The 13,700-nt window shown below is 44.7% G+C and overlaps 1 protein-coding gene across 4 annotated transcripts in view; it reads right to left on the bottom strand.

The window, feature by feature from the left end:
- Taf1 (TATA-box binding protein associated factor 1) overlaps positions 1-13,700 on the bottom strand; it is a 56,329-nt gene that overhangs the window by 14,289 nt on the left and 28,340 nt on the right. For all 4 annotated transcript variants that reach the window (XM_077662913.1, XM_077662910.1, XM_077662912.1 and 1 more), the window contains 8 exons: positions 12,502-12,643; positions 10,975-11,105; positions 10,357-10,437; positions 10,125-10,274; positions 8,259-8,381; positions 5,397-5,475; positions 1,844-2,064; positions 1,168-1,267 (listed from right to left, as the gene is read on the bottom strand). In XM_077662913.1, the coding sequence (XP_077519039.1) occupies positions 1,168-1,267; positions 1,844-2,064; positions 5,397-5,475; positions 8,259-8,381; positions 10,125-10,274; positions 10,357-10,437; positions 10,975-11,105; positions 12,502-12,643 (1,027 nt within the window). The remainder of the gene's footprint in view (positions 1-1,167; positions 1,268-1,843; positions 2,065-5,396; positions 5,476-8,258; positions 8,382-10,124; positions 10,275-10,356; positions 10,438-10,974; positions 11,106-12,501; positions 12,644-13,700) is intronic.

The raw sequence follows: 13,700 nt of genomic DNA, 5'->3' as shown, positions 1-13,700 counted from the left end.
ATAGACAAGATGACGAGTTATTGAGTTACAGCATGGTATCTAGCAAAGCAAGCATAGAGGCATGCGGCAGCAAGCTGCGAGCTACACATCGAGACTTAACCAGCAAAACAATTGCTTGACCTTACATTTGACCAAAGCTGCTACCCACTACAGAGAGAATGTACACCTGTCCAAAGCAGGCGTGGCATGGCAGGTTTGATATGTGGGGTCTAACATCCCGAAGCCGCACTTGGGCTATGACAGATACAAAGTGGAGGGCTCTGGGTTCATTTCAACCACCTGGTACTCTACATTGTGTAGAGACATTGTGCACAAACATTATGCACAACACAAGGGCATTTTGTGCCTTTTATTTCCATTGAAACACAACCCCCACAGCCAAAATTTGACTCTGTGACCTTGGCCTCAGCAGTAGGTTGCCTCAGCCAAAGTGGCAAGCCGCTCAAAACAGGTGCTATTAACATCCTCCTCAAACAATGTTCTATCATCTAAGCTTACGACTTAGCAAGCCAAGCTAATATATATAGAGCTTGAGTTATCTGATTGAATAAACCAATGGCAGCACTATGTGCCAAGATAATGTTAAATATGTACTTTCAGAAAGTGCCATCTATCTGACACTACCTCTGACATTTAAAAAATCTACCCCCCACCCCAACCCAACCTCAATAACCGCCCCATCAGAGCCCCCATGGATTTTCACACTGAGAGCACATGCTCGAGAGTTCCCACGCGGTGCCCCAATTCACCTTGGTAATATAATTACATAAGAAATCAGGTGAGCACAGGTGACCGTAGGAGCTTTGGTTGCAACACACCACAACATTAACACTGAAGGCACCCTTTACCCCACAGAAAGCCCTCAATACAGCCCGAATACAGCTGTCACTTAAACTATACTTCATACCACCATACTACTGCATCTTACCACTGCAGAACAGATCATAGCCACAACAATGAAAAGAATAGTCATTGGCAGTCAGAAAGCAATAACTCAAGAAAAGAAAAGGAGACAGGTAGCAGAGCTTCAACAATTTAGCAGCATGTAATTTATCTTAACTGGATAGAGACTTGACACAGCATACACAAACAGGTCAAAATGCAACCAAGCACATGCTTAACAATGAATAAAAATGTTTACAAAGTCTTTGCAATGCACAAGTTTACCTTTGTCTTTTTTCTTTTTGTCGTCGCCAGCACAAGAATCCTCTCCCATGATCAACTTCTGCAACTCTCGCCTTTCTGCCTCCTCCCTTTCGTGTGACAACTGCAAGGCAAAGTGTCTCTCATGAGAGCCAAATAAGTGTAGTTATAAAGCAAAAGTCGCAGTAGATTCATTTCCAAGAAAACAAGCCACATCTTTTCAATAGCACATGAACAGTATACTGCCGGCCAGTCTTGAACGAGCGCGGTGCCATGACAGGTGGCACAGGAAAGGATACTTCGCCTGAGTGGGTCTACAGTCTTCACCACAATAACAGTCACAAACAGCAATCATTTTCAGAAAGCACAGTAAAAAAAAAGGCATTGCTTCTTGTACCAGCTGTCACACAGTGTAGTGCCATGCAGCACAATGCAAAATACAAAGATAACTGGGCATTCAAGATAACCCACTTTAATTTGAAAGATTTTTTTCACAGAATGTGCATTAAGTGTTGTTGCATCCTTGATTACATGTCACGTAGGGTAGAGTTATGTAGCATACAACGATGTTTACAATACAAAACCAAATGCTGAAATAAAAATCCACTGCTGCTGACACCCAGTACCTGAAAAGCATGCACATCAGGCTTGCAAGAGGACAGTAAATGAATCTGCCATGCTTCTAGTAGCGGCTCCCCACCTGTGAGCTGGTCTTCTTGTTAGAAAGCATGTTCTCAATGTTCTTGCCCATCTCCTCGATGTCTGAGTCGTCCTCTGAGCTAGAGTCTTCATCTGTGGACAGCACCTCATTGGAAGAGAGGACTCTGTTCTGCAGGTCGAAGATGCGCTGGCACTCCTCTTTGTAGCGCTCCTGGTGCTCTGCTATGCTGAACCGGTTGCCCCGTGCAAACTTACTCATGGCTGCAATCGGCAAAAGAAAAAAAAAGGAAAGACAAAAAAAGAACCACAAATGTGAACTGGAGCCTCCAGCACCAATACACAAGCACCTCAGAAGAAATAAAATGTGCACTGGGAAATTCTTCTTGTAAGTTATCAGTGGCGAACACACAGGCAAACATCACCATTGCCCTCCAAGCACTGATGCATGAATTTTAATGGGCTGAAAAAAGCCAGAAATGCACACTTCCTCTATGGATGCATAACTACTGCTTATGCTAGCTCCCACTTGTATGGGCCGCACCCGTATATGGGCCGCACCCTGTTTTCCAGAAGGAAATATTAGAAAAAATATCCCTGTAAGGGCCGCACCTAAACTTTCACACGACCCACGCGGGAATAGCCTTCGAAATGCACGTGCCTGCTGTGGCCTCCGCGATCAGCTCCGGCTGCGAGCAACGATGCGCTTGATCGTGTAATCTAGTAACGTTGATCGCGTAGGCGACGCATGCGCACAGGAGCTTCCAGGTGCCGCCCATGGATGGTGCCAGAGGCCGCGGCTCATAATCATCATCATCAACTTTTTCCTCCACAGCGAGCTCCTGCTATCCATATCGGCTTCAGTATCACCAGCTCCAGCGTTTTGTGGCTGTCAAAGGACCGGGAGTTGTGGTTTTCGCGTGCTGCCGTCGAGCGTTGTAGTTTTAGCAGTTTTAGCACGATGGGCAGCACCTTAATAGCTACACAGCTGGGAGTGTCCTGTCGAACATGGCAAGCGTGCGGCAGGCAGGAAGTTCGATGTGGCCGAGAAGTGCGTCCAACAATGGTGCAACCAAAAGGACGCATTGAGGAACACAAGCTGTAAAAAGCGCGCTTTCCGAGGCAAGCCATGCAAGTTTCCCGAGCTGAAAGAAGAGCTGCTCAACGGCTACGCGTTGACAGCGGACGTGCTACGCGACTTCTTGAGGGATGAGCGTGCACCAGAGCGACGAGAGCACGGCACCAGCTCGGAGTCGGAATACACTGCGAGTGGCGATTGAACATAGAAAAAATGCCGCTGATTTCCTGATTGGTGTGTTTTCACTTCAAAAAAAGTTTTTTTTTCGCAGACCGCGTGTATGGGCCGCACCTCGAAAATTGGCACTCAAATCTGGAAAAAAAAAGTGTGGCCTTTACACGCGTTTATTTGGTAGTTCCCATTCCCCACTAATTCAGAGAAAATTTTCATTTTGCTAGATAGCATCCTACTGCGTACTTTCAAGCTGTAGCTTAATTATAATTACTAAGTATAGATGTAATTTAAAGAGTGGTAAGAAATAAGTTACTATATACCGTATAAACGCGTGTAAGGGCCGCACCCGTGTAAGGGCCGCACCCCGTATTCCCAAAGGAAATATTTGAAAAAAAAAAAAAAAATCTGTGTAAGGGCCGCACTCAAACTTTCCAGGAAACACGCAAGAATAGCCTTCGAAATACATGCGCACAGGAGCTTCGAGGTGCCGCCCATGGATGGCGCCCGAGGCCGCGGGTCATCATCATCATCTTTTCTTCTGCCGCGAGCTTCTGCTACTGTACTTCTGCTATCCGTATCGGCATCGGTATCGCCCGGTCTAACTTTGTTCTGTTCTGGCTGTCAAAGCATCCGTTTTTTGGTGGTTGTGTTAGCGTGGTCGCTCGGCATAGTTGTTGCTCTCATGCGCTGTCGTTCTTCACTTTTTCATGAACTGCCTCCGAGCATTGTCACTGTTGCACGATGGGCAAGCACCTCAACAGCTACACGGCGGGCTTTAAACTGAAAGTAGTGGAGTTCGCTCTCGAACACGGCAAGCGTGCCGCGGGCAGAAAATTTGACGTGGACGAGAAGTGTGTCCGACGGTGGTGCGGACAAAGGGATGCGTTGAAGAATACCAGTTCCAAAAAGTGCGCTTTCCGAGGCAAGCCATGCAAATTTCCTGAGCTAGAAGAAGAGCTGCTATGCTATTCAATGGAAGTGCGAGTCAACGGCAACACGTTGACAACGGACATGCTGCGCGTGAGGGCACAAGCCTTGGCGCGTGCTAAAAGCATACCGCACGTGGACTTCAAGGCTAGTGCCGGCTGGGTACGAAGATTTCTGAAGAGGAAGGGCCTATCATTTCGGCGAAGGACCACGCTGTGCCAGCGGCTGCCCCCCGACTACACCGACAAGGTGCTCAGCTTTCAGAAGTATGTCATCGGTCTGCGTCGTGAGCACAACTATATATTTTCGCAGATAGCGAACGCCGACCAGACCTCCGTGTGGTTCGACTGTTCCGAGAGCTGCACAGTTGAACTGAAAGGAAAGAACAGTGTTTTCGTGCGGACAACCGGCGCGGAGCGCCAACGGTGTACCGTTATGCTGTGCGTCACCGCGGACGGGCGGAAGCTGCCCCCCTATGTCATCCTGAAAAGAAAAACGATTCCTAAAGGCGTTTTCCCCAAGGAAATTGTAGTTCACACCCAAGAAAAGGGCTGGATGGACGATGAGCTTGTGCTCGACTGGGTAAAAAGCGTTTGGGAGAAGCGCCCAGGCGCCATGCTGGCCCGACGATCGCTCCTCGTCTTGGACAGCTTCCGCGGTCACTTGACGGGTAGGGTTAAGGAACGCCTGCGCGGTATCCGCACAGAAATGGCCGTGATACCGGGCGGCCTCACCGGCATGCTGCAACCCCTGGATGTAAGCGTCAATCGGCCTTTTAAGGTTGAATTTCGAAGGCAGTATTCGGAATGGATGGCCAATGGCAATCACGACGAGACGCCGACAGGGCGGCTTAAGAGGGCACCGCTCGCGACTGAGCTTGGATGGATTTTGTCCGCGTGAAATTCCGTGTTCACCGACATTGTAACCCGGAGTTTCAAAGTGACCGGAATTTCAAACAGTTTAGACGGGACCAAAGACGACTTTCTGTGGGCTGAACATTTACCTGAACACAGCACCAGCTCGGAGTCTGAAGACTCCGTGAGTGATGCCTGAACGGTAAATAAATGCCGCGCATTCCAGATTGGTTTGCTTGCACTTGAAAAAAAATTTTTTTTTTCGAAAATCGCGTGTATGGGCCGCACCCCGAAATTTGCCCCCCGAATCTGGGAAAAAAAGTGCGGCCCTTACACGCGTTTATACGGTATAGTATATAAGAGCCACATCCCGTGTAGGGCTTTCACAAGTGCTTTCAAAAATGCTGGGCCTCTTTGCAAACTTTCAAAAAACAACCTTAGCTCATTGAAACATCAGGCAGCTATTGTTTGGCCCTGCCTTAGTGGCCCAGTACACTTGTGTTCAGGTTGGCCTGTGCCACTGTTTTTTAAGCTGCAGAGTGGAAAAAGCACACAAGACTCGCCTTCTTCTCCAGCCTTTGCCTGTTCTGTAGAGAGTGTCCGCACAACATCAATCACCTCCCACCGAGACAGTTTCTTGATCTGGAAAAAACAGATGCAGAGGCAGGGAGAGTGACCAGAACAAGAAATCAGGTAACACTGAATAGTGCTCGTGTGCCAACATGAGCAATAATTACGGAAAAGTTTAACAAGAAGCTTAAAGACAGGCAATCTGCTCAGTTGCATTGTTCACTGCTAATAAATTATTAAATAAGAATCGTGACTGCACAGTTACAAACATAGAAGATTATGCACCATGCGTGATAGCATAGACGACTGTTGTTTGCACTGTTGTTACATAGCACGGCATAGCCCGTGAACTCGAAAATTATTACCCTTCAGACCATACAGCTGAACCCGGATACACCTAGCTCGAAGGAAATAGCGAAATAGTTCAATATATCAATAACTCGACATATAAAAAAATTGCAACAGATAAGCTTATCTGTAACTGAGAAGCAAGGATACATTTCACCCATGCTAAAGACTCGTCTCTTGCAGTGCATCGCTCGCTAGGCACTGCTATGCCTAACCTGCTTTGCATTGAAGCTGCAGCGGACAGTGCTTTGGAACTAGCTACTGCCTATCATAAGATGTATAATCTTCTTACCACCACACTGTAAATAGAATAACCTCATTAAAATCAAGGTACAGTTGGTTTCCACAATACCTTCCGCAGCGAAGCATGCCAGGCGAGAGCCACCGCTAGGCTTTAGTTAGCTAGGCTGGATTCACCGCATGAGAGCGATGTGGCGTGAAAAATGGATATAAGAGACTGAAGGACAAGGACATGTTCAAGCACACCCCCGTTCATATCGGCACGCAGAAAGCGACTGAACAGCGCCATTAGGAGAAGCACCACTTGCAGGGGCGCGACGTCCCGTTTGATATGTATATCGAACGTTACGATGAATGCGAGTTCGATAAATGCGAACAACAATGCTATACTTTTGCACGCGATTTTCAAGAGGATGCTCCGACTTTTTGACGTAAACAATAATTCAATTTATTCGAGTTCAATATATCCGGACTCCACTGTATTTGAAATTGTGGCAGATGCCCAGCAGGGTGAAATTGTGCAAGACACATCTGATGAAAACGCAAGGAAAGATGACACAGTAGAATCACAAACAAAAATAAGTCAAACAAAACACTAGCCTCAGAGGCAATTGGGTTTGTATTAAGTTAGTGCAAAAAAATGTCGTTAATAAGAACCTAATATATAATGCGAAAGCATTTCTTGTCTCATGAGTGGCGTGTACAGGACTTGTCAGCAGAGCGTGTCCGCACGAACTGTAAAGCACCCATTATAGGGGTAATTGATTAATTATGTAGTTAGCATGAATGAATAATTAAGTCACCAGAATTATGCATTAAATGAGTAATTAGTTAACCGGAGAAAGCAATTAATTAGTCAAATTAGTTCATTCCTGCACAAACTAATTGGTAATTTAATCAAACTGAGTAATTAACTCTGAATTAAACAATTAAATTCAACTGTATTCAATCAAGCCACAAACATGGTTAATTAATTGGGGAAGTAATTAATCAGTCAAATTAACTAGTTGAATTAGTGAATTACTCCACATTCATTGTTAATTTAATACAACAGATGATTTACTTATTTCATTAATTAGATAATTATATGGTAGAGTAATTAAATTAATTATTAGTCAATTCATCCACATCCTCATCCATATCAGTCTTCGGATGTGGTCCACATGAGACCACATCCGAAGACGTGGGTCCCATTGCTAGAGTGTCTAGCAACTACACTACAGTACTTAATTAATTCATGATTAATTAATTAGTACTGTGGTGTGCTTGCTATAAACTCTAGCAATGGAACCCATGTCTTTGGATGTGGTAGAACCGAAGTTAGAGCGAAAACGCGATTTAGAAACTGCAAAGGCATAAAGAAACAAACATGCAGCAACATAAAAAAGAAATGCTTCCACTTTACTGCACCTAAGGAGACTTGAGTGCACCCTTGGAATTTTTTCCCACCATTCATTAAATGGAACAAGAAACACAAGTGAAACTACAACTAGTTGGGCAAGCCCAGCACCATTGCAATATGCATCACTGTTCTCTGGTTTCCGTTCCTGGTATTTCTCTAGTTTCCATTTCTGGTTTTCATATCCAGTGAAGGTAAAATCAGCAGTGCAAATGCTGAAGAGCTTCTTTCAGCAAGAGCAATATTCCATACTGTTTGTGCGCAAGCTCTCAAGTATGTGTTATGCCGCTCAGAAAAAAATGGCTGCAAAAGCTGGAGCAAACAAATTTAAAATCTCTTTTCAGTGCTAAATAAGCGGCCATTTCCGCTGTATTTTACAAGTTGAAAGAGTAATTGCACAAATGACAATTTTTTCTTCCTTTCATTTGCATACCTAGTAAAAGACATTCATATCCACTGCTTACTCGTTTTCATTAAAGTTTGTGCTCACAGCGCGCCATTCTGTTTATTTTCTGCGTAAATGGAACTCTTGGTAAATGAAACAAAAAGACAGCCCACTGTAGTTCTTCAGTTCCTGGCACTAAAAGAAAATTGTAGGCAATAAAGAACCCCGATTACAAAAGTTCGGCATAAAAACCTCTATATAAAAAAAAATCCCATTGTTCTAGCACCATATTATTATCAAAAGCATTACACAACCTTTTCAGTGCTTGTGTATGAAAGACAAAAACTAGCTAAGGTTCTTAGATACAGGTGAACACTTTCTACAAGCCACGCACCATTTCTTCTGAGACCAAGGCCTTGCCCCATTTTTATTTTATGTTTCCTTGCACGACAACCCCATGAGAATTAGAAAAGTGACACAAACCTCATCTTCAGGGACACCAAACTTCCTGAGCAGCTGCTTGGCATTGCTCAGTGATAATCGCCGGAGATCCGCGTCAGTCCCCGTCACGGTCTTCTTAACTGGCTGTTGACTTCCACCATCCTCCTGGCAAACAAACAAGAGAAACGCAATGTGGCGCAATGTCATTTCACCACAAAACGCCTGCATGACACTCTCACCGAAATCTGCACATAAGACTCATGGTTAAACACAAACGAGCCCTTTTTTCTTCAGCAGCACTTTCCTCAGACATATGGTCACAAACATAATTTTTTAAATGGGACACGTGCAGTCAAACCCGGATTTATTGAACTTGAAGGGCTTGCAAAATAACTCTATATATAAAAAATGGCAATAAATAAGCATATCTGTAAGCTAGAAGCAAGAATAGATTGCACCCACTCAAGTGACGCACTTCTTGCGGCAACATGACGCCCGCTGGCGTGGTCGCAGTGCCCCACTGACTAGGTGCTGCTAGGTCTAACCTGCTTCTAGCCACTGCAGACCTTTGGAACCAGCCATTACCTAGCATAAGATGTCTAACCCTGTTACCAGTACAGTATAAATGGAATAACTGCTCATTAAAATTAAGGTACAGTTGGCTTCTGCAACGCCTTCGACAGCGCAGCATGCCACGAGAGGGCCGCTGCTAGGCTTTAGTAAGGTCGACTTCATCGCGTGATGGCGATGTGGCATGGAAATTAAGCACAAGAGACCGAAGGACAGCACCACTGGAAGGGGCGCGGCACACAATTCTGTATTTCGAATGACCAGCGAGATTAAAGTTTGCTGGCCTAATTTTTTTTTGCCTTACTTTTACACAGTATTTTCAAGGGGATAATCTGTGTGTTCGATATAGCCAATATTTTAAATATCTAGGTTTGATATTTCTGGGCTAGACAGTACATTTCTGTGACTCTGGCAGGCACCACACTGTAGACAGAGATTAAGCCATTGCATTCAGCCCAACTATGACAAGACATGAATACAATGAAAGTAAGTCTACAATGAGCACAATATCCCACAAGTAGCAGTAGACAGCAGCTGAGTGAGAAAATAAATGCCTTCCATTGCTTCGAGCAAGTTTTGGTGTAACTGGTGACTAAGAGATGAGATCATCAATCTGACCTTGTCCAGCATTGTGCAGGTGTGAAAACTTTTGCTATATCTTTTCTTTTTAAGCATCAATCGATTTCAGCTCCCACTCTCGTCAAATTCAGATGAAGATCATCGCCAACCAATGGCCTCTGCCCGTGAACTTTCGGTCCGAATTTTAAAAACAAGAAAAAATTTTTCAGAGTCCGAGCTGGGCTCGAACCAACGACACCGCAGAATAGCAAGCAGCTTTGGTAACTGACATCTTAGACCACTCAGCCATTGCCAAAATGATATGTAAGCATGTTATAATCAGCATTTCTATGACATCAATGACTAAAATGGGTTACAAATAAATGCATGGCACAACTTGCAAACAGGAGACGATGTAAATTATATGCAAGTACAGCAAAGAATTTTATGCTTACTCCTACTTTCAATAATGGGACAGACTATTTTTTTTTTTTTAATTGATCTCAGGCCCTTTTCCATGAAGCTTTATGGGGGGAAGACTAGTGGTCACAAAAGCCACATCATATCCCTCACAGCATGAAAGGTTAGGTGAAGGGTGGCCTACACACTGAAGACGGCTACGGGCTAAAGAGGTGCGATATAACTGCTCCACAAGAACACAAAAAAATCCAGACTTTTAGCCTTTGTGGCAAAGTGGAAACAATAACCCTTTCTTTCTCCCTTCCCTCCTACATTACCCCTTCCCCCTAATCCCCAAACAATGTGAGGAGGTACTCCTACCTTTGACTGCTGGGGTTTGTTTGGTACGCGCACGTAGGAGAAGCCTTCCCCGCAGCTTGTAGGGTCAGCTACACCGGTCAACTGCAGCAGGCACTTGCCTTTCACCGAGGATATGAAGGCTCGTGTCGTGTTCCACGGTGCTGCCTTCACCTGCACAGCACATCAAGCATACCACCGCTACTGTGGTGCACAGCCAGGGAGCGGAGGTTGCAACCACGGAGTGAAGCCTCACCTCGTCATCCATTTTCACTTGCATTTCCTCATCATTTTCATCTTCGGGCGCAAACAGAGACTTCTCTCCATAGCCGGCGTCCTTCAGGAATGCAGAAGATCAGCATTACCACACAGTTATTGTTTGCATTTTTTTTCCTGCCCATGGCTCATGTTTTACAATCACCAGAACAGACAGCAGCAATTTATCTTGCAGAAGCATCACTTCACTACTGCTATACAGATTTGTAGGTGTGACTGGTTTCTGTGATGTCTACAATTAATCCTTACTTCATTTCAGCAGGGCTTTATAGCTAGTAAAGCCAAATTATAAAGTGAAATTTTCATTTGACAAAGTTTTGCTACACCCCAGAAATTTTTTTTAGCTGTGATTTTCATTAGGTCAAGCTGTCAATAAAAACTGCTTATTCAAACTGTGACACAGTCATGCACAAATTGTACAGCAGTAAAACGCAACAATAGAAGTAAAAAGTCAGGTCCGCTTGCTTTATTCTTTCCCTGTCTGTCTCTTTTAAAAATGGGATGAAGCTTTGAAGACCATATGAATCAGACAGTCATGGCCAACATTATCCCCCAAAAGCTCTTCATAAACACAGGTAGCTAAATAACCCATCCCCACCTTGAGCCTCTGTTCAGCAGAGATCATGCTGTAGTAGGCACAGCACTGCTCTGGGGAAACCATAGCTCGTATCTCATCCTCAGTGGGCAGTCGGAACTCTGGCTTGAGAACCCACCAGTTGGAGTCCATTCCTGAGAGCACAGCACAAAACAAGCAATAGTGAGCTGAAACGTTAGCGGGTCCACTATAAGCTAGAAGACAGCACACGTTACCATGCACAACAGTATGCTGGCAACTCCACTTATGGATACTGCTTGATGCAAACTTTACCAGCGCCATTAAAAAGGTACGGATAAAAGTTTCTATGGAATCAGCAGCTACAGCATACGCTTTCTTTGCTCACAATGACTGCTCAAACCAACTGTAGTAAACAGAAAATGATTTCAGGATACTAGGCTGAAAGTGCCTTACCCAATGAATCAACACTGCAGCAACCTTCTTGGGTATGAAAGAATGCGACATAGCATGTTTACACAACCATTTATAGAGTTGGTATGACTCCACATGCCATATGCGCTCATCTATAGCAAACAGTCTCAAGGTCAAAGGTGGGCACGATTAGGACCAGATTTATGGGGGCAGTTGGAACAACAGTCCTACAGGCACAATGCATTCTTTGTTAAGTGTGCCAGCACTAGATGCCTCGCTAGCGAAAAGCCATCTATCTACGGGTGAAGTCATGCAGTAACTTGGGTAAGCTCAGAGGAGTATCGCATCAGCTGCAGCCAATGAGTGGAAGGAGTCATGCAGCTGCAGCTGAGTGAAGAGAGGGTGCGAAAATCAATATCGAGAAACGTGGTTGCATGCACATGCAGACGCCAAAAAGAAGAGGCAAAGGATGAAGACGTGAAAGAAGCATGTAGCGCAGCAAACCTTAAGCCAAGAATGAAGCCAATCCTATGACAGATTCTGAAGCCAAACAATGTGCACGGCAAGCTGAACAGCAATGCAAAAGAAGAGCGCCAAAATGAGTCGACCGATCCAGTGGACATTGCAAGGCAGCCAGCCGAAACAGAGCGGCGAAGACAGTATAACCTCGCTAACTTTCTAAATGGGATGCAGAAGCAGATGAAAAGTGAAAAAGAAGAGGTGAATGATGAAATTGCCAGAGGAACGTGCAGTCGAGAGACATGTACAAATGGCTTTAGAGACCGCCAAACAGAGGAAACGGCAATTCGAATTGCAACGCTTATCGCAAGAGGAAAGTCGAGGAGGCATGACTGCTAGAGTATTTGGGTGCAACTCGAATTTTCAAGTTTATAAAAAGCCAAGCAAAGATAAACAATGCTAAACAAGGGAAAACGTGCTAGCATACCTAAGTCGTATTCAGCATAACCAGGTAAATCAGGGACCAATTTTTTCATCACTAAATGGGGACCAGTGCTGTTTTTACCAAAAAAAGTCCCCCCCACCCCTAAATCTGTCCCATGACATGAACACAAGCCAAGCAAGTAGCAAAGAGGACACTCACAAAAAAAAGAAAGGAGGCATACAAGAAAAAAAAGGTTATACAACACGAGCACGAACCTGTTCTCTTAAAATCAGCACACAGCTTGAGTCGCTTGCGTATGCTGCTCTCGGAGTGAGAGGGGAATGCTTTCTTGATATCTTCCATTTTTATCCGCCTTGGGCTGTCAGTGCTTTTCCAGAATAACCTGTATATGAATACCTAGCAAAAAGAATGAAACAATGCAGCAGATGCTAGCGAAAGGCACTCACAGCCACCCTATAATAAATACACAATAATCAGCTCATTCCTGGATGACAAGTGGGTACACGCAGAGCCCGAGACCTACAATTCTCTCTGTGGCTGTGAGCACTGGTGGCACCACCAGGAAGCAAATAGTTGTATGAGTACATGCTCTAGTAGAGTCGAATCTCGATGATACAATCACGTGGGTATAAATTTAGGTATGATATGAATTTGCAACATTCCCTGGCCGAAATTTATAGTGTACAATAGGGAGATATTCAATTGTTCTGAACGCTCTCCCATGCTACTACAGATGGTACAAACACAGGAGCCACAACCGCACCCGCGAACTCCCAAGGGCTGCCCTCACATCACAAATGTTGCAATCGCGAGCTGCGCAGTGCGAATAGTGAAGTTCCAAAAATTCTCTCAATTAGACCCAAAAATCTCTTTTCAGGCCCTTTTTCCCTGCAGCCGCCTAAAATTCCAATTTGAAAAAAGTGACTAAACGTTAAGTCCTAAATTTCCCTGAAACTCTGTAAAAATTCCATTTTTGCCTTATTTTACTCCTCAAATTCCCTCAACACAACATCACTGAGCATGCAGCACGAGCACTAAGTGGCAGCGCACAACCTGCACATAACTGACGCTGCAATCGCCACTCATGGGGTACACACCATGAGCACCCCATGGTGGTGCGGCCTGCATATTGCCGACGCAGCAATTGCCAGTTGAGCACTGCACACAGCAAGCACTGTGTGATGGCGCACAGCCCACGCATTGCTGACATTGCATGCAGTCACCAGTCACATAGCAGGCAACGCTAGAGGTGAACAATAGCATTCATGTTTGTTTTTGGCTGAAATGGACATTTTTCTCAGCCCCGTGAGATTCGCATAATCGAGATTCCACTGTATAACCATATACATATATGACGTAGAGAGAACGAATTCGAAGGAGCTCTAAAATGTGTCATATCCACGTTTTCATTATGTCCGCAGATATCCTTGATCACAATTACAACATAATTTAA

Source organism: Amblyomma americanum, chromosome 4 (genome assembly GCF_052857255.1).
Source record: "Amblyomma americanum isolate KBUSLIRL-KWMA chromosome 4, ASM5285725v1, whole genome shotgun sequence".
NCBI lineage: Eukaryota > Metazoa > Arthropoda > Arachnida > Ixodida > Ixodidae > Amblyomma > Amblyomma americanum.
This window is presented reverse-complemented; position numbering and strand designations above follow the sequence as displayed.